This window comes from Monodon monoceros, unplaced genomic scaffold, assembly GCF_005190385.1.
Source record: "Monodon monoceros isolate NGI ecotype Baffin Bay Population unplaced genomic scaffold, NGI_Narwhal_1 Super_Scaffold_21, whole genome shotgun sequence".
Classification (NCBI taxonomy): domain Eukaryota; kingdom Metazoa; phylum Chordata; class Mammalia; order Artiodactyla; family Monodontidae; genus Monodon; species Monodon monoceros.
The window spans coordinates 19,662,531-19,681,239 of record NW_021703778.1 but is presented as its reverse complement, the minus strand read 5'-3'; the positions used below and the strand labels follow the sequence as shown (position 1 = coordinate 19,681,239).

Below are 18,709 nucleotides of genomic sequence, written 5' to 3'. Positions count from 1 at the left end.
TCTTTGTGCTGTTCTCCTCTTAGAGATGAGAGGGGCATGGAGATCCCCTGGTCTCCCAGCTGAATACCTTTCCTAGCCTCAGCTACTTTGATGCCTCACACTTTCCCGGAGATTTGCTGCTTGTTCTCATCACTACAGAGTGCCCTTCTGCAGACCACAGGATTTGATTACCAATGATTGGTATTCTTCTTTCTGCCCTCATTTCCTGTTCCAGGTTGCATGGTATTCTTTTTTTTTTTTTTTTTTTTTTTGCCCCTTTCTCAGATTGAAGGGTTTGATATTTTTTATATTTGCTTTTTCAAACAAAATAGTCTAGGTTTTCTTACGGTTCTCTTCCTCAATTTTCCTTGATGATTCAGTCAACAAAAGAAGGATGAAATTGGGCCAAGGGAAGCAGAATCTGGTAGTTCCAACTCGTGGAATTTTGGAACACTTATTCAGGGTTCACGTGCTTTGAAGGGGAACAGGACCTTATTGTTAGTGTCTCCCCAAATGCCTTACATGTGGTTCTCCAAGAAGTGGGCACTTGTTGTATATTCACGGAATAAAGCCCACAGAAACCAAGGAAAAACAAAGCCATGGGTTCAGAGCGTTTTTTGCAGTAATATGTTTTGGCTGGGCTAAGGGATGCCCAGATAACTGGTGAAACATTATTTCTGGGTGAGTTTGTGAGGGTGTTTCCGAAGGAGATTAACATTTGAATCAGTGCACTGCATAACAGAGAGCCTTCCCTAACGTGCAGGAGCCTCATCCAATCCCGAGGGCCTGCGTAGAACAAGAAGGCGGAGGAAGGGCAGATTCACTCTCTTCTTGAGCTGGACGTCCATCTCCTCCTGCTCTGGGACATTGGGGCCCCTGGTTCTTGGGCCTTCAGACCCTGGGACTTCACGCATTGGCTTCCCCGGTTCTCGGGCCTTTGAACTCAGACTGAATCGCACCTCTGTCTTTCCTGGTTCTTCAGCTGGCAGACAGCCGGCTGTGGGGCTTCTCAGCTTCCATAACTGCGTGACAATTCCTGTAATAAATCTCCTCCTGTATCTCTCTGTGTCTCCTACTGGTTCTGTTTCTCTGCAGAACCCTGACTAACACACAGAGTGATGAACCTGCACTACAGATAACACGTTTGCGGCCCTGCTCCTGGCCGACTCTCAGCTCTGTTTCATCCGGGTACTACGAGCGGTCAAGCCTCACCTGGTGAATGGTTGTGTTTAGAGTCCCAGTGTCAATGGGAGGACTACCTGTCTATTAGGCCAGCATTTCAGGATGCCACGCTTCCTGCGGTCCAAGTTTGGGCGGATCTGTGAGTGCCTCTGAGTTTGAAGTATCATCCCTCCTTGGTGCAGTGGGACGGGAGACGTGCGTTCCTGGTCCACACGGCAAAGGGTTGGATCTTGAGTATCTGTGGTACCACGGCTTAGTTGGTCGCTCACAAGATAGGTATGAAGCCCCCTGGGTTAGGGTCCCCAAGACCACCACGGTTTGATGATTTGCTAGGAGAACTCACAGGACTCAGCGGATCGTCTTACTCATGGCTGTGATTTATTACAGTGAGAGGATACAGAGCAAAATCAGCGAAAGGAAAAGGCACGTGGGGCGAAGTCCAGGGAGACCAGGCGCGAGCTTCCAAGGGTCCTTTCCCTGTGGAGCCACACAGGACGAGCTTAATTCCCCAGCAGTAAGTTGTGACCCTGTGTGTGAGATGGTGTCTCCTGGAGAAGCTACGTTAAACCCCAGCAGCCCGGGTTTTTACTGGCGCTGATCATGTAGACACCTCTGCCTGGCTGTGCCCCAATTCCAGACTCCCAGAAGGAAAGCAGATGTTCACCGTAAACCTGTCACCCATCGTGGAAACGTTCATAGGCATAGTAAAGTTTTATCCTCAGCTCGAGTGGAATGAGACACTTACGTGGGCGCCCACCGTAGGGGCAGCTGGTGCCCTGAATTTCAGCAACTTTTCCTTAAGTCTTTGGAGTCTCACCTGGGCTGGGTATGTTCTTCTCAGGGTGCTCTCAGTACTTCCAGAGGCCTAGGGTGATACTGAGTGTTTTTGTATATGCCAACAGGGAAAAGCTCTCTTGCTTTTCTGTAGTTGTCTTACCTTGAATAATCAGCCCTAAAATTTTTCTTCTTCTGAACGAAACCCAGTCCGCTGGAGTGTTTCTCAGATTGTAGTTGGCCACAGGGTGATGATATAGAGTGTGTGGGGTTTGGAACCAGACACAGCTTGACTTGTGACTTCTGACAAATTGCTCTGCCTTTCCGAATCCCATCTGTAAAATGGGAGAGTCCTTCAGGGTTTGAGGTTTTGTGATAATGTGTGTGAAAGGCCTGGCACTGAGGCCAGATGATGGGTGCCCTGTAGCTATCCACTGCTATGGTTATCAGGGGCTGGAGCAGGGCTGGGTCCAATCAAAGCTGTGAAGTAGGCTGGGGTCCTGGCTTTTATATTCCAGGCTGTTCTTCCACTACTTGTGAGCCTTCATTACTAGCCCTGAATTAACCAGTGGCTTTAGGGATAATAGCACCTAACAGGTTATTGCTTAATGATTCCAAAAATTTAAGGACGTAAATTAGCAAATCTCCATCCATAACTGAAAAGTCAAAAAATTCCTTGCAATAGCCTCAAACCTATTAAATAATATTCTTGTATTATTCAGGGTTCAGCAGAGAAACAGAACCAAAAGGAGATAGATAGATACATAGATAGGTGGATAGACAGACAGATAGGTAATTTATCATAAGGAATTGGCTCATGTCATTATGGAGGCTGAGAAGTCCCATGATTTGCAGTCAGCAGCTGGAGGCCCGGGAGAGGTGGTGGTATAATTCCAGGCCGAGTCTGAAGGCCTGAGAAGCAGGAGAGCCAGTGGTGTCCGTCCCAGTCTGAGGGCAGGGACATCCAGCACCAATGTCCCAGCTTAGTAATCAGGTGGAGAGCAAATTCTCCCTTACCTCACCTTTTTGTCCTACTCAGGCCTGAACCACACTGATACATGAACAGGGTCGGACAGGGAGCCAGTCTCTGCAGTTTGCATGGTGGGAACCCTTTGCACATCCAAGTTCTCAGGTGCCCGTCAAGGGCCAGCCTTGGAAGCAGCCCCTTCCAAGGACAGAAATCAGGCCTGCTGTGATCACTTCCTGCATACCCCACTCCAAGCCAGGCTTATAGAGCGATTCCGGCAGCGGAAGTCATTGCCCTGCACTTTGCGCATTGGTCCTCATCCTCTTCACCTTGGATCCCTGATCTCAGATCTGCCTTGGAGAAGAATCCTCATTCAGAGCAGTTCTTGGCCTCTTTTCTCCAACCCTGGTCCTTTGCTTCACATCAGGTAACGGCCTCGTTTGTCCTGTGCCCTGATGGAATTATATATTTGGCTTCTGTCCTCTCTGAATTGGAAGGATGAAAAGGCTTAACTCCCCAGGACATTAATTCAGTTCCTTTCTTAAATGGCATGTTTAGCTTCTAAGAAAACCCTATTTCTAAGCCCAGGCTATTCTATCAGTAGGGCTTCCTGGGCACATCTTTGCCTTGTCACCTTCCTGTTTGCTGGAACCTCCTTTCTATTCATTTCACTGGTCTGGGACTTAAATATTGTAAGGAAATTTGTCCACTACTGCTGATCTCTTACCAGGGGTAGTGGGTCTACATTTTTGGAGTCGTGCTAGGGATTACTAACCTTGAGGTTTAAAATTCTCGCCATAACTTCTGAAGTTTGAGGCATCGTGGTAGAGATGTGATGGGTTTGTTCTCCGTAGCGTAGAGGAAGCCTGCCTCTTTCCTGCCTGCCTTGCCCCATTCTACCATACAGTTAATAGTTTTGACTTCAGGTAGACAACCAAAAATAAAGAGACTTGCCTTTGGACACCGAGTATAAACCATATCCTCAAACAGCACTATGTTACTTTCATTTTTTTTTAGAAAGACATAATACTTGCATCGGATTTTGGTTTTCCCTGGAATTTTCCCAAGACCTCAGCCTTCTGGTGCAGGAATCTTTCCCATCTTCCCCTCCCAGCTGTTAAAACGGAGTCATGCAGCCCTCGTGGGTGGGAGACTGTTGTCTGGGTAGAACAGATGTCAGGCACCCTTGTCTACATCTCCCAGGAGCTGTTATCCCAAGCCCAGTGCCTGACTGTCAGAGGACTATTTACTGTTCTGTATCGCACAGGCTAAAATTGTTTTTCTTTTCTGCAACTCATTTTTGAAGTTATATGACAGGTGCTTTCTGTGGGTAAAAAGACTGCGTGTGTCTCAGAGACCAGAACGGTTGTTTGCTGTGGTTTCACGTGGATTGAAAGTGCTCGTGTGTGGGTGCACTTATTCGCTGAAGGCCAGACAGCAAGAGCCACATGTTTTTACAATTATTTTGTGAACGCACATCCCTTTATATCTGCTGGAAGCTTTATCACCATTCAGTGCGCTGTGGAGATGAAATTGATACGCCTGAAATGTGCATCGTATTGTTTGCCTGCATGTGAGGGTTCGGCTGTGATGACAGCTGTGGAGTTTTCCTCTTACTGTTCATCCTCCCTCCTTCTGTTAGCATCGTCGGTGTCAACGTCTGTTGCATGAACAAGCTGCAGAGCTGTGTTCTGAGTGGTTTGCACTTGAACCTGACAGTCCCCGAGTCCTGAGAGGGGCCTGCAATTCCTTCTTTTCTCCTGCTGTATCTTTGGTACCAGGCAGGCTGAGGAGATTTTGTTCGTCTAAACAAAATGGAGAATTTAGTGGCCTGACGTGTCTTACTTTATAGCAGGAACTTCTCTTTAAATCTGATGAAAGGCAGAGATGGGGCTTCCCCGGCCTGGGGTTTGTTTATTCCTTGTAACTCCTCATAAAAGTCTCTTTTAAAATATGTAGTAATTATGAAAGAGTAGAGCTGTTCCCCTTTTTTCCCTCCTAATACTCTTGTTGTATTTTAGTCCTTTTGGATATATACATTGGTTTGTTTGTTTTGGTTTGTTTAATTTGATGTGATAAATGGCAAACTCTATTTTTCCCCTCTCTCATCTAAGCTTACTTTTCTTTATTCTACGCTGTACTCAAAGATGGAAACTAAAACCCTCAAATAACCCGAGAAGCACTTGCTAATAGTCAGATTCAGTAAAATCTCTAGAACGTAGAGTAGATTGGAAATTGTATAAATTGAATTTTCTTGCACAGAAAGGTGAAAAAATGTAAATTTGCAATTTGCATTTAAAGTTATAAAAGGCAATCTCTCTGACGGCATAAAAGCGCAGCGGAAATAATTCTCCAGGTGTTATTAATGAATTAGAATGGACCAAAATCTCCATAAAATTTAAACCATATGCTCAGGGAGTTATTAAAGTAGTCTTTCCTAGTAATTTGTTCTTCTTCAAACTTTGATTTCTTGTAAACGTTATACAGAAGCGGAACTTCATTCTCCTAATGTTTTATTTCAGTTGGATCTGCAAAGCCCTTCCTTTCCTGGTCACTGTTTTTAGTTGTCACCCCAAACCTTGAACATTGACCTGCAGGCAGAGTTTTCACGTCCAGAGTCTAATGATGTTCCTCTTTGAGGTCGTGAAAGGTGGTGTGTGGAGTGTTCTTCTCTCCTTTTGTTTTGCTTTCTTTTCTAAAAAGGAGAAAAAAATCAAAAAGAAACTTGCAACCACTGTTGAGCATTTTGGGGACCGTGAAAACCTGTTTCCTCCATTTCGTTTGTAAGAAGAGGCACAACAGGAGTGAGTACACCCAGGAACGTCCCCAGCTCTTCCAGGGAAGGAGGCTGTGATGATGGATTCCAGGCAGAACTGAAGAAGGCGGGTGTGTCTTTGCCTCCTTCCCACCTTATCTTTTCTTCTCATTTCCTTCACTCTTTCTACCACCCCTTCCTCACTGTTTCTTTCCTCTTTAATCTTTCCCTTTGAGCCATTTTCTTTTATTCCCTTTATATATTAGCTCACAGCAGATGAGAAGACAGTGACACCCTTCACAGAGATCTACTTTAAAAACTCTGGAAGACAGAGCCAAAGAAATTAACCTTTAATAGTGAAATTCTGGCTTGAGGTGGAAGGATATTTTTGAGCAGAAAGTCTTCTCAGAGATTCTGTGTTTATAAAGATTTATTCAGTATTTATGGAACAGAGATGACAGATGTCCAGTCAGAGCCAGGCGCTGCTGTCAAACAGATGAATACGTGGTGTGCTGGCATTTTGAGGGCCCTGTCATGGAGGGGAAGGGACAGACAAGCATAGAAATTAGTGGTTACAATATAATATTGTAATTGCCTTCCTGCAGGCATGAACCATGGGTTGTGCTTATATAGTCAGGCATGAGAAGGACCGTGGAAATCTCCATTTCCCTGGTCTCTTTGACTTTGAGGAAGAGAATATGCTAGTTGAGTTAATGTGAGAGTTCTGAAATGAAACCACCTTGGAACTGGTTTAAATACTGCACGGCTAGAGTTTAGTTAGAATTAGCTTCGGTTCTGCCTTTTTTTTTTTTTTTGTGGTGTGCGGGCCTCTCACTGTTGTGGCCTCTCCCGTTGTGGAGCACAGGCTCCGGACGCGCAGGCTCAGCGGCCATGGCTCACGGGCCCAGCCGCTCCACGGCATGTGGGCTCTTCCCAGACCGGGGCACGAACCCGTGTCCCCTGCATCGGCAGGTGGACTCTCAACCACTGTGCCACCAGGGAAGCCTCCGGTTCTGCCATTTTTGTCGTGGCTTCTTTGGGGTGAAAGACAGGCCTAGGCCTTCTGTCTCTTGTTATTTGGCTGGCTTCCATGTTGCCCTTGCCATTCCCAACTGTGAGATACTTAGCACCAAAATATGGGTGAGAAAAGGGAAGACACACGGCTGGGCTGCAGAATAGACAGACTTGCCTTTGGGTTTTCAAAGTTTCATTGCTTAGTCATGTCAACACACATTTTTAGACAGGAGACTATCCGAAGGTCTTTTCCTGACTAGCCTTTAGCCATTATAACCGTCACATCTGCACTGTCTGAAGTCATAAAAAGAAAAAAAAGAAAAAGAGTTCCCAGTCTTTTAAATGTAAAAACCATAAAGCATGCCCTTGACAACGGCTGAAAATTATATCACTAATTTATTTTTATCGTTAGTATAACTTCAAATTGCCTTCCTTATCTTCTTGCCTGATGGTTGTTTTCCGGGCCGAAGTTAACCATGTTTTGGAAGTCAGCTCAGAGGTGAACAAATGATGTAGTCATAATAGCAGATAGAGGCCTGCTGTTGGCATTTGGTGAATGTCAGACACTAATTTTCACAATGATAAATTGGGGGAAGGAATGAGAAGTTCCCAGCTAGTGAAAGGAAGCTGTTCCGTGTGAGAGGCTCTTGTTATTTGTAGATACCGCTGTTCATTTCCATGGCAGATAGGAAATATGGCCCCTGTGCCGTAATTATTACCTTCCTCATTCAGCCTACTAATTTTTGAGGAAACCCAGGTTTTTCAAATAGGGAAAGTAGCCAAGATAAAAATCCTTTTTCTTTTTGTGATCAAGGCCCTTTGCAGAAACGTTCATGCCAATAATTACTGAACCCTTTGGAGTTAGAACCCTTGGTTCTTGTTGATCTGGTTTTTAGTCTGCCCTTCCCTCCGTGCTTTCAGATGCTACATGTGCTGTATTTTGAGAAATCTTTGAGAATCCTCAAAGAATTGAAGACATCCTTTGAGAATTCTGTGACTTCTTCTAAGATTACACCAGACACCCTTAACTTATTCCTGTTGGATTAATGGAGAGAAAGGGTTCTGGAATGGGACCATTCCAACAGGCAGTATCCCCATTGCACCCTAAGACACCTCACCTTTTCTAGGATCAGTTGTTTCAAATTGATTTTTTTAGTCTTGTATCTCATTTTAGCTTTGAAGACACAACATTAATGATGTAATTTAACTGTAAAGTTTCATTCAAAGTCATCGTCAGTACTGGAAGCATTAGAGAAGGTATTGGAAGGTTGACTGCATCCTCCTTTCTTTGCTGTGCGTGTGTGTGAAGACTTTTCTGCAGAAACTCACTCAGAGCCCTTGAAGGGAATGACTGGCAGCTGCCCATCACATTGGGATGAGAGGCTCAGTGGGCAGCCTGGGTCTCTGCTGTCCAGTGGGGAGCCTTCAGATAGTTCTCTAGAGGGGAAATCACAGAGCTGCCTGCCTTTCTAGTCCAGATTTGTTTGGAGAAGAGAGTTAGGCGGGTACTTGAAGGTTTGAATTTTTCATGAGAAAAACAAAGTGAAAGATTTTTCTGACATCGGACATTTTGTTTGGGCCTGTGGGGCGGATTCTGTTTTTTCTCTTTTACCTTTTGTTTTCATTCTTTTGTACTGTTTTTAAGGACAGAAATGAGAAGTATCCCTGGACCATTTCTCCCAGAGAAAAACATCGGCTGTGACTATGTGGAAATGGAGTGTGGCACAAGGAGCACGTACGGCAGAGTCATCCTAAAGGGTGGTGCTGTCCCTTAGGGCTCTGTGGTCGTGGTAACTTTCTCAAACTCTCTGTGCTCTGGTCCCTTCCTCTGTATGATGGAGACAACAGCCTCTTTGGATGTTGCAGTGATTAACTGAGATCGTTCTTGTCAAACCCTTAGAATAGTCCGTGGTACATAGTAAGCAGTTCCTGGTTATTACTGTATGAATATACCCTAATTCTGTTAGGTCATGTTATTACATGATGAGAGATTCTGGTTTCTTGGTACACTGATATGGTTGTAGAAACTTGGAACAGATGTCTCCTCAGACCAGTGTTCAATGACTGTTTGGCCATGCCTTGGTCATTTGGATCTGAGAAGAAGCCCAATCTAGCAGCTTGCTCTTTTCATCCAAGCCCAGTTTGCCACACTAATTTGGACAGTGCAGGGCCCTTCCAAAGCTGAGTGGGTGGAGCCCAAATGGGCCTCTGAAAGGCTGCGGTCACCTTGAGTAGCTGCTCTGGTGTTGAGAGTATAAAACACTGTAAAGGGTCCCTTGTAAACCAATAGAGGAAGGATGCTTGGCTAATACCCAGCTCCTCCACTAACCAGGTGTGTGTCCCTTGGGTCAGACAGCTATTCATTCATTCGCTTATTTAACTCGCTCCATTTGTAAAAAATGCTAACATATTTTAAAGTAAATTGAAGATATCTTATTGCAGCATTAATCACAATAACCAAGACATGGAGACAAGCTAAGTGTCCATTACCGTATGAATGGATAAAGAAGATATGGTATTGATAAAATGGAGTATTATTCAGCCATGAGAAAAAAGGAAATCCTGTCATTTGCAAAAACATGGATGGACCTAGAGATAAGTCAGATAGACAAAAACAAATACTGTATGATATCACTTATATGTGAAATGTAAAAAAGCTGAACTTGTAGAAGCAGAGAGTAGAAAGGTGGTTACCAGGGGCTGGGGGGTGGGGAAGTTGGGGAGATGTTGATCAAAGGGTACAGACTTGCAGTTAGAAGATGAATAAGTTCTGGGGATCTAATGCACAGCATGGTGACTCTAGCTAACATACTCTACTATGTACTTGAAAGTTGCTAAGAGACTAGATGGTAAATGTTCTCGCCCCAAGAAAGAAATGGTAATTATGTGAGGCAGTGGAGGCGTTAGCTAACACTGCAGTCTAATCATACTGCAGTATGTAAGTGTATCAAAGCAACATAAAGCAACATGTTGTACACCGTAAATGTACACAATGTTATACGTCAGTTACCTCTCAACTTCAAAAATAGGTATCTTGACATTCCACCCCTAATAATACTTAGTGTGGATTAAGTATTAATCCCATCCTGCGAAGAAAGGAAAGAAGGAAGGGAGGGAGGGAGGAAAGAAGGAAGGAAGGAAGGAAAGGAGGGAGGGAAGAAGGAAGGAAGGAAGTTTCCCCATATAACTAAAATAACATGATCACAGCTAACACAATTAATAATTTTTAAATATCCTCTAATACCAGTTCCTGTTGGGTTTCCCCATGTGTGGTCAGGTCATACACTGAATTTACTTTATGTCACTACAGTTGCTTCATACAAGGAACGAGGGAGAAGGACTAACTGAATGATCTCTAAGGCGCATTGCTTTATGTTTAATACCTTTAGGGAGCTGCTCTGATTTTGTTCATTTCTCTCTCCTTCTTGGAGGAGGAGGATTCAAAGTTTATAGACATAAACTGTGGCTCTATAGCAGGATGAGATGGAAATTTGGAAATGATTTGGTTTACGGGATCAGTTGAGGCAGTTTGGGGTCGCCTCACACTGGCCTTGACCTGTAGGTCAACCTGTAGGTTGGGCAGACTGAGCGTTGACACTGGTTAGAAAAGTTGTACACTTGCCAGAGAGAAAGAGGCAGTCAATTCATTTTAAACCCAGCAGGTTTGGGTTTAAGCTTGCATTTTGTATGTTCCGTAAATGTTCATAATGCCATTTAGAGCTAGCTGAGGACTTTGAGAGTCTTTTTGATTTCGTGTTGTTTTTTTTTTTTAATTGAAGTATAGTTGATTTACAATGTTGTGTTAGTTTCAGGTGTACAGCAAAGTGATATATTACACACACACACACACACACACACACACACACACACACACACACGTACTTTTTCAGATTCTTTTCCGTTATAGGTTATCACAAGGTATTGAATATAATTCCTTGTGCTATACAGTGGGTCCTTGTTGTTTATGTATTTTATATATAGTAGTGTGTATCTCTTAATCCCAAACTCCTAATTTATCCCTCTCCCCTGATTTCATTTTATTTATTTATTTATTTATTTATTTTTGCGGTACACTCTTTTGCGGGCCTCTCACTGTCGTGGCCTCTCCCGTTGTGGGGCACAGGCTCCGGACACGCAGGCTCAGCGGCCATGGCTCACGGGCCCAGCCGCTCTGCGGCATGTGGGATCTTCCCGGACCGGGGCACGAACCCGTGTCCCCTGCATCGGCAGGCGGACTCTCAACCACTGCGCCACCAGGGAAGCCCTCCCCTGATTTCATTTTGTTACTTGAGACTCTAGTGTTTTATTCAAGGAGACTAAATGCTGGGTCTCTCAGGTTACCTATCTAGGAAATACCTATTGTTCCAGAACAAAAGAATGAAAAGGTCATGCAGGGACTGCCTATGGGTGGATATCAGGTGCTACATCCCCAGAGGCCCCTGTGATGGGCGCATTCTCTGCATCATGCGGGGGCCCTGGTAAAGCCTCTTCCCAGCTTCTTTGCCTTCTCACCACTCCTGCCCCAGGCCCCCGGGGCCGTGTGTGAAGCGTGCGGGCCCATTAACAACACAGCCTTTCCCACCTGAGCTCTGAACCAGTTGAGAAGTTGGGCTGAGGGTTCAGATAGACAGAGACCAAGATATTAACTTTATTCCTGAGAAAAGCTAATTGAGGGCTGTAGTATGTGGTAATAAAGGGCTTCCTCATCCTGAACCTCTGACTCAGGCCACGCTGGTTTAGGGGAGAGAAGCAGTAGGTGGGCTTCCAGCAGGTTCCCAGGAGTCGGGAGGGAGAGGGGGCTTCACCCCTTCTGCTCCTCTGGGCCAGCCTGGCACGGGGGGAGGAGGAGGGAAGGGACGCAGTGGGGGGCACTGCTGGGAAAGGGCCATCAGGGCTGTGGGATGACTCCTCCCCCTTTACCCTGACCTTCCCCTTGCGGGGCTGGGTGTTCCCCAGCATCATGGGTGCCTCCTGGGTTCTTCCCTCTGTCTTAGCCTCAGCGACTAATTGATTTAGAGGGGGTGAGAGAGGTAAGTTCTGATAAGAGTATCCTTCAGTAAATATTGTCATTCCTATGACAGGCACTCCTAGAATAGATAAATCTTTTTTTTTTTTTTTTTTAAAAGAGCATTTATTTATTTTGGCCGCATAGCTCACGGGCCTCTGCGGCATGTGGGATCTTCCCGGACCGGGGCACAAACCCGTGTCCCCTGCATCGGCAGGCGGACTCTCAACCACTGCGCCACCAGGGAAGCCCGAGTAAGGACTTCTTGGTTAGGATGCTAGCTGACCAGCTCAGGTATAATTTACATAAAGTTCACAAACCTCAAAAATTTTAACCCATGTAATGACCACCTAGATCAAGATGTAGAACATTTGCATCACCCTAGAAGGTCCCTGGTCCCCTTTTCCCAGTTGGAACGATGTCCCCCTCCCCAAGGGTAATCATTCTGACCTCTGTCACCGTAAAGTTGTTTTGCCTGATTTAAATTCCACATGAATGGAATCATACTTACATTTTGTGGGATTCATTCATGTTGTTGCGTATATAAATTGTTCATTTTCCCCCGTTGCTGTGTAGTGTTCGGTTGTATGAAATTTAGATACACATTCTACACTTGATGGACATTTGTTTGTTTCCAGTTTGGGGCCAGTATGAATACAGCAGCTAAAAATACTCTTGTGCATGTCTTTGGTGGATGGAGTATGAGTTACTGATTAAGGTTAACAAACTGTCCCCGGAATTGAAGTTCACAGTCACTACTAGCACAGGAAAGGATATCGTACTGTCCATGCCAAATGGTTTTAAAGTGTGTTGACGGCATGGTACAAAAGTACAGTTGACCCTTGAACAACATGGGTTTGTGCCACGTGGGTCCACTTCTACACAGATTTTTTTTCAATAGTAAATACTATAGTACTACGTCATCTGCAGTTGTTGGATCTGTGGATGGTTGATCCTTGGGATGCAGACCTCTGGATATGGAAGAGCCACTCTAAATTATACTTGGATTTTCAACTTCCGGGAGGACTGGTACCCCAGCTGCCACGTTGTTCAAGGGTCAACCGTATATCAAACAAAGGAACGAATTTAGTCTAGTGTACTTGTATTTAGCAAACCGTGCTGGTACGAAAGCAGATTATTGCTGTTGTGCTCCTTGACTATGATGAATATCCTAAGCTAGAGGGTCAGTTTCCTGAAAGCCGAGATTCTCATGTGAAAGTACGTTGTTTCCTCATGCTGTCTCTAAAAGGAGTGGGAGGGCTTCCTGGTGGTGCAGTGGTTGAGAGTCCGCCTGCAGATGCAGGGGGGGACACGGGTTCGTGCCCCGGTCCGGGAAGATCCCACATGCCGCGGAGCGGCTGGGCCCGTGAGCCATGGCCGCTGAGCTTGCGCGTCCGGAGCCTGTGCTCCGCAACGGGAGAGGCCACAACAGTGAGAGGCCTGCGTACGGCAAAAAAAAAAACAACAAAAAAAACCCAAAAAGGAGTGGGAAAAGGACCTTTTCATTAATTCTGCAAATAGCCATCATTTTCTAATTTTAGGTTCTCACTGTGAAAAAGAGTCATGAATTGCTAAAAACTCTGAGAATATAAACTAGTGTTGAGGGGAGTTCCCTGAATTGGAATGAATAAAGATTTTAAATATTCATTTATGTTTTTCTTTCCATGTCATTTTGGATATTGTGATGAAGAAAAAAATTTGCTGCTGATTGAGAACCCCTGAATACACTTATAAAAATTTAATTCCCCCCGTATTAACTAGGCTTTTTTAGAAAGCCTGTTTTCCTCTAATAAGTTGCTAGAGGGAAAATCTGTTAGCCTAGAGAATTGACGGATAGAAGTAGAATAGGAAAACTGAACCGACCACCATCAGGGGATGCTGCATTGATTTAAATTTTAAAAGAGCCTGGATTTAATGAAAGTGAAGAATTAGTTTAGCGTTCCCCTTGACAAGAATGGGAAAAATTCTAGTGACCGACGCTGCACACATACTTCTAAGGCATCACCACCTCTTTATAGCCACCTAACAATACCTTTTAACAACCTACAGGAGGGGAATCTGGCAGTGTGAATCAGTATTAAAGATATGCAGTCCTGGCCTGGGAATCTTCCCTGTACATACACCTGCTCATGTAATGAAATGACATGTGTACACGGTTATCACTGAAACTTTGCGTGTGAACACCGAAACATCAGAAGCCACCCAGTGTCCATCAGTCATCAGGGAGCAGTTGAGGGATGGTGTATGTGTACAGTAGAATGCTGTGCAGTTGTTAAAAGGGAGTGAGGAAGATCTACATTCTGAAGTAGGATGATGTCCGGGTACATTGCCAAGTACAAGAAACGGGTGGAAAGTAGTGTAGACAGTGTGGTACCTTTATGTAAGAAAGATTGGGTTGTGAACATATATAGGTGAATTTGCTAATATTTTCATAAAGAAATGCTGGATGGATAAACAGGAAACGAATACAAATGTGTATCTGGAGCAGGCAGAGGGGAACGGAGCGATCGGGAATAGATACAGGAACAGCTCCTGCGCGTATCTTTTTATATTGTGTTGACTTTTTGAATGATGCAGAAAACAACCAACCAGCGGAAGTGAATCTGTCTGGGCATTGCCCTTTGACACTGAGCCAGACCAAGAGTAGGTGGCGTGAAGCTGGTTGAATGCATCATGAAAAGGTGAGGCCATGGGCTCCGTTCCATTTCTCGGAAGCTAAGCCAGCGCGTTCAGTGCTTGTTGAGCCAATCTGCCAGTCCGACGTGCCAGGCGCTATTTTAGGCGCTGTCAGCAGGCGCCTTGCGGTCCAGGCTTTCATAAGGCTGGCGTTGTTGAAGGAGCAGGCAGACGACAAGCAGGTGGTGAGCGAGGGAGAGAAGCCTGCTACTGCTGGGGTCCAGGGAAGGAGGTAAAAGGGGTCCGTGCGGAGGTCAGAAGGGAGGGTCATTGCTGATCTACGTCCCTACGTCTTTGTGGTGCCTTTGTGAACAGTATTCTTACAGATGGGGTAATACAGTGGGGTCAGTTTTCACTTTTAGTCTTTTGCTATAGCAGTCAGGATTTCGTTTTACCATAAGATCAGTATCACTTAAGTTTCAAACAGACACATAAACACATTAGAGCAGTCACTGTACCCCAGTCTACTGCCGTGTTGGCAGGAGACCCGAAGTTAGTGGAATAAATAAAAAGTTGATTTGACCGTTCTGGTTTGTTTCCACAGCAGTGGGGCTGTAGTGGGGATAATGTTATCTATATGATTTGGCTTCTCCCCTGGTTTTCAATCCCTTGGCCTGGAGAAGAGGTTTCACCCATTGAACAAGGTTTTGTTTGTTTGTTTAAACTTTTACTGGAGTATAGTTGATTTACAATGTTGTGTTAGTTTCAGGTGTACAGCAAAGTGAATCAGTTACACATATAATACATACATCCACTCTTTTTTTAGATCTTTTCCCATATAGGTCATTACAGAGTCTTGAGTAGAGTTCCCTGTACTATACAGTAGGTTCTTATTAGGTATCTATTCTATATATAGTAGTGTGGATATGTCAATCCCCATCTCCCAACTTATCCCTCCCCCTTCCTTTCCCCCTTGGTTAACCACAGATTTGTTTTCTACATCTGTGACTACTGAATTCAGCTTTCAAAGAGGAAATAAGAAAGACAGGATGCAAAGGTGAGATAGGGCAATGGGGAAATTCAGCAAAGGCGGGCTGATTCTCTAATGCCTTTTGCTCTTTGGGGCTGCAGTTCAGCGAGAGACATCTTTAAAGTAAACGTAACCTGAAGCAGTGGAAATCTTTCACAATTAGCTTTAGGCATTCTTCCCCTATGATTGTAGTCGATACATGGTCCTAATAACAGATGAGCAGCCCCGGGTGGAGACGGTGTTGTTTTGCCAAAACATCTTTGGAGCCAGAAGTTTGTTGCTTGTCACAGAAACTGAAGACTGTTCTCCTGGGAGCATCTCTGTCTCTTAAGTACACAGTAGACGCTATGCTCTGCTATCCACTTACCCTGAATATTCCCATCCAACACCTCTTGCATCTTCTGCATACAGCAAGGGCCTTAGCTCCTTTGTGAGTCAACGAAAGAAGACGTGTGTGTGTTCACAGTGGTTTTAGGGGGTTGCCAAAACCCCAGTTCTGTTAATTTCATGAAAAATAAATGATTATTTTATGGGCACGTTTTCCTGAATGTTCAGTTTGTATTTCTGGCCTGTTAAGAGTTTTTTTTTAACTGCTGATAAGCATTTGACTGTATTTGTGAGCGTCTCAGGGCAGCCTGGCACGATGGGTGTAAAATGACAATAGTAACAAGGACAACAAAAATAGAGTTGACGTTTGTATATTTCATTGGCGCTCACTCACTGAGATTTCTTTGTTCTATGTGTTATTAGAAAGGAGAGGGGTCCAAGGACAGACGAAACAGGCTCAGTGGGCTGATTTGATTCGGGAAGCTTTTATTTTTAACCAGTTAAGGTAAGAGGGTCTTATCATGTTGATGAGAATAATTCAGAGGACAGCACTTAACAGTAGCATGGACAGGACTATTCTGAGTGGACTGGGAAGAAGAAAGGAGCATTATGCTAGAGAAGGTGCATCTCTGGCAACATTCCGTCGAGCAGACAGTGGCTGGAATTCGTGTTGGGAGCAAACTTATTTCCTGACTAGCTGGGTTAGGGAATGAAATTAAACTCTAAGAGTTAAAAAAGTATGTATATATATTTATAAATGTATCATGTATTCGTGCTTATTAGTGTTTTTTAGTAAATTTGATCATTTGTTTATATTCAAAAGTTGACCTTTTTAAGTAAACCACGAGAATTCATACCCCTCCAGCACATCTGTATCTGTGTCAACCAATTTTCTCATGTCTGCGGTTGCCGCTGGTGTGTTTTCACTACCAAGTTCCTGGTGCTTTTTTCTCACCTAGGGCCTGAGACTCAAAGATGTGATATAAATGCTGAGCTGGGTTCTGAAAACCCAGTTAAAATGTATCTCAAAACAGTAATAAGTCTGTGACTGTTCTTCCCTCTTCTTCCCATGATTGTTGAATGACTAAGTAAGAAATTAACCAAAGTGATGGTGTGCAGACACCTGGCACAGGCCTTGGCAGATGCGTGTTCCATAAATTGGCATTTTCCTTCACCCTCAGAAGTGCTCTTCAACCTTTCCCCCGAGGACTCTCCAGTGTAGAGAGTAGTAAACACAAGAACTCAGGCATCTCTGGATGGTTCACGGACTCTCCTTGAGGACACTGGTGCATCAGGAAGATGTGTCATTGTAATCTTGCGGCTCACCCACCCCCCTGGCACCCATACTATAATTTGAGAAGTTTAGTGTTAATGGCTAATGTCAGACAAGGCAGAAAGGAGCGGTCAGTATATTCACTCCAAGTGCGTTTTGTCATATTCCTTTTTTTTTTTTTTAATTTATTTTTGACTGTGTTGGGTCTTCGTTGCTGCGGGTGGGCTTTCTCTAGTTGCGGTGCGCGGGTTTCTCATTGTGGTGGCTTCTTTTGTTGCGGAGCACGGGCTCTAGGCGTGCGGGCTTCAGTAGTTGCGGAACGTGGGCTCAGTAGTTGTGGCTCGCGGGCTCTAGAGCGCAGGCTTAGCAGTTGTGGCGCATGGGCTTAGTTGCTCCGTGGCATGTGGGATCTTCCCAGACCAGGGATCGAACCCGTGTCCCCTGCATTGGCAGGCGGATTCTTAACCACTGCGCCACCAGGGAAGTCCATCATATTTCATATTCTTTGAAATTTGGCGACTTAGATATAGTTCATAATGCAATTCTCTTCAGCCAGAGGCTAAGCACACACTTGTTTCCCAGTCATTCTGGGCATCGGCAGGGAATAATAATCATTCCTAAACCCTGCATTTGTGTATACAGCCATAATGTGGAAATCCGACGAGGACACACCTGTAAAGTACTTAGAATTCTGTGGATTTTAGTTATATGCAGAACTTTAATGGGGGATCTCTGATTGAAGGATAAGATAACAGGGCGGCATTTCTTTACCAACTCAGATAAACGAAAAGAAAAAAGAAATCCTCTTGCTCATCTGGGCATTTCTGAGGCAGCCACTTATTATGGACGATTCTCAATTACCCAGCAATTCATGCAGATAATTAAAATTCTCTGATAACCCTAAAATTTCACATTGGTTGTTAATTTCTTATTTCTGTTGAATGAATCTTACTTCAAAAAACAACTTTTGACACAAGGGGTAACATTTTGAGCAACCACTATGTAGACTATTCAGGTTGTCACATTGAATCTCCCTTCAGCCCTGCAGTGTGGATGTTACCCCCATGTTACAGATGAAGAGACTGAGGTTCAGGGAAGCTAAATGCAAGGTCACCCGTGAATTATGGAGCTGAACTGTAACTTCACCTCCCAGACTCAAGACCCATTCTCTCTCTCCTAAACTATTGCCTGCTCCCTGGTAGAAATGGGGTAAAATGTCCCAAAAGCTAGGAGAAGGCCAGAAAAAGGCTAAAATTACGTTGAATTGTCAATTCCTGAGTAAGCAAGAATTGATAAACATTTGAGAGAGTTAGTTTCAGTTTCATCAAGTAAAAGTATTGATACGTATCATAAGAAGCAAATGAGATCATGGATTAAAAATACTTTGATACGTTACAAGCAGCAATAAATATGCCAAGGAAGATTGTTGGTCCTTGAAACCTCCATCCCTTGGGAAGAGTCTGTTCCCTGGGACTGTGCCTTTGGTCTTTGTGAGTTATGGGGAGGTCACCATGGTAGCTCCGAAGGGCTGTTTAAACTAGTTGAGAGCTACATGTAGTCTGGATAAATAAGAGTTACCAAACAAAGCAGCATGTTGAACGAGGGTTGTCATGGCCTGTCATGCATGGCCTGTTTGTTGAAGATCTCCAGAACTTTCTGGTTAAAAGGTACACAGGGTTTTTTTTTAAAGGTGAAATTATTTTTATTTTTAAATTGAAGTATAGTTGATGTATAATATTGTATGAATTACAGTGTACAATATAGTGATTCACAATTTTAAAAGGTTA

The 18,709-nt window shown here is 44.3% G+C and overlaps 1 protein-coding gene and 1 non-coding gene across 6 annotated transcripts in view; both read left to right on the top strand.

Moving 5' to 3' along the window:
• CAMK1D (calcium/calmodulin dependent protein kinase ID) overlaps positions 1–18,709 on the top strand; it is a 417,445-nt gene that overhangs the window by 67,951 nt on the left and 330,785 nt on the right. For 3 of the 5 annotated variants that reach the window (XR_003795816.1, XM_029237212.1, XM_029237211.1), the window contains exon 1: positions 13,142–14,584. The exons of 1 other annotated variant lie outside the window; for it this stretch is intronic. Coding sequence is in view for 2 of the 4 variants with exons in the window: in XM_029237212.1 (XP_029093045.1) it covers positions 14,343–14,584 (242 nt within the window). In the remaining 2 variants the exon portion in view is untranslated. Of the gene's footprint in view, positions 1–5,374; positions 5,789–13,141; positions 14,585–18,709 lie in introns of those variants that run through there. One more of the 5 variants, XM_029237214.1, reaches the window with a different exon arrangement.
• Positions 13,584–13,714, top strand: LOC114905433. The gene has a single exon (XR_003796258.1). It is a non-coding gene; the product is annotated as a U6atac minor spliceosomal RNA (small nuclear RNA).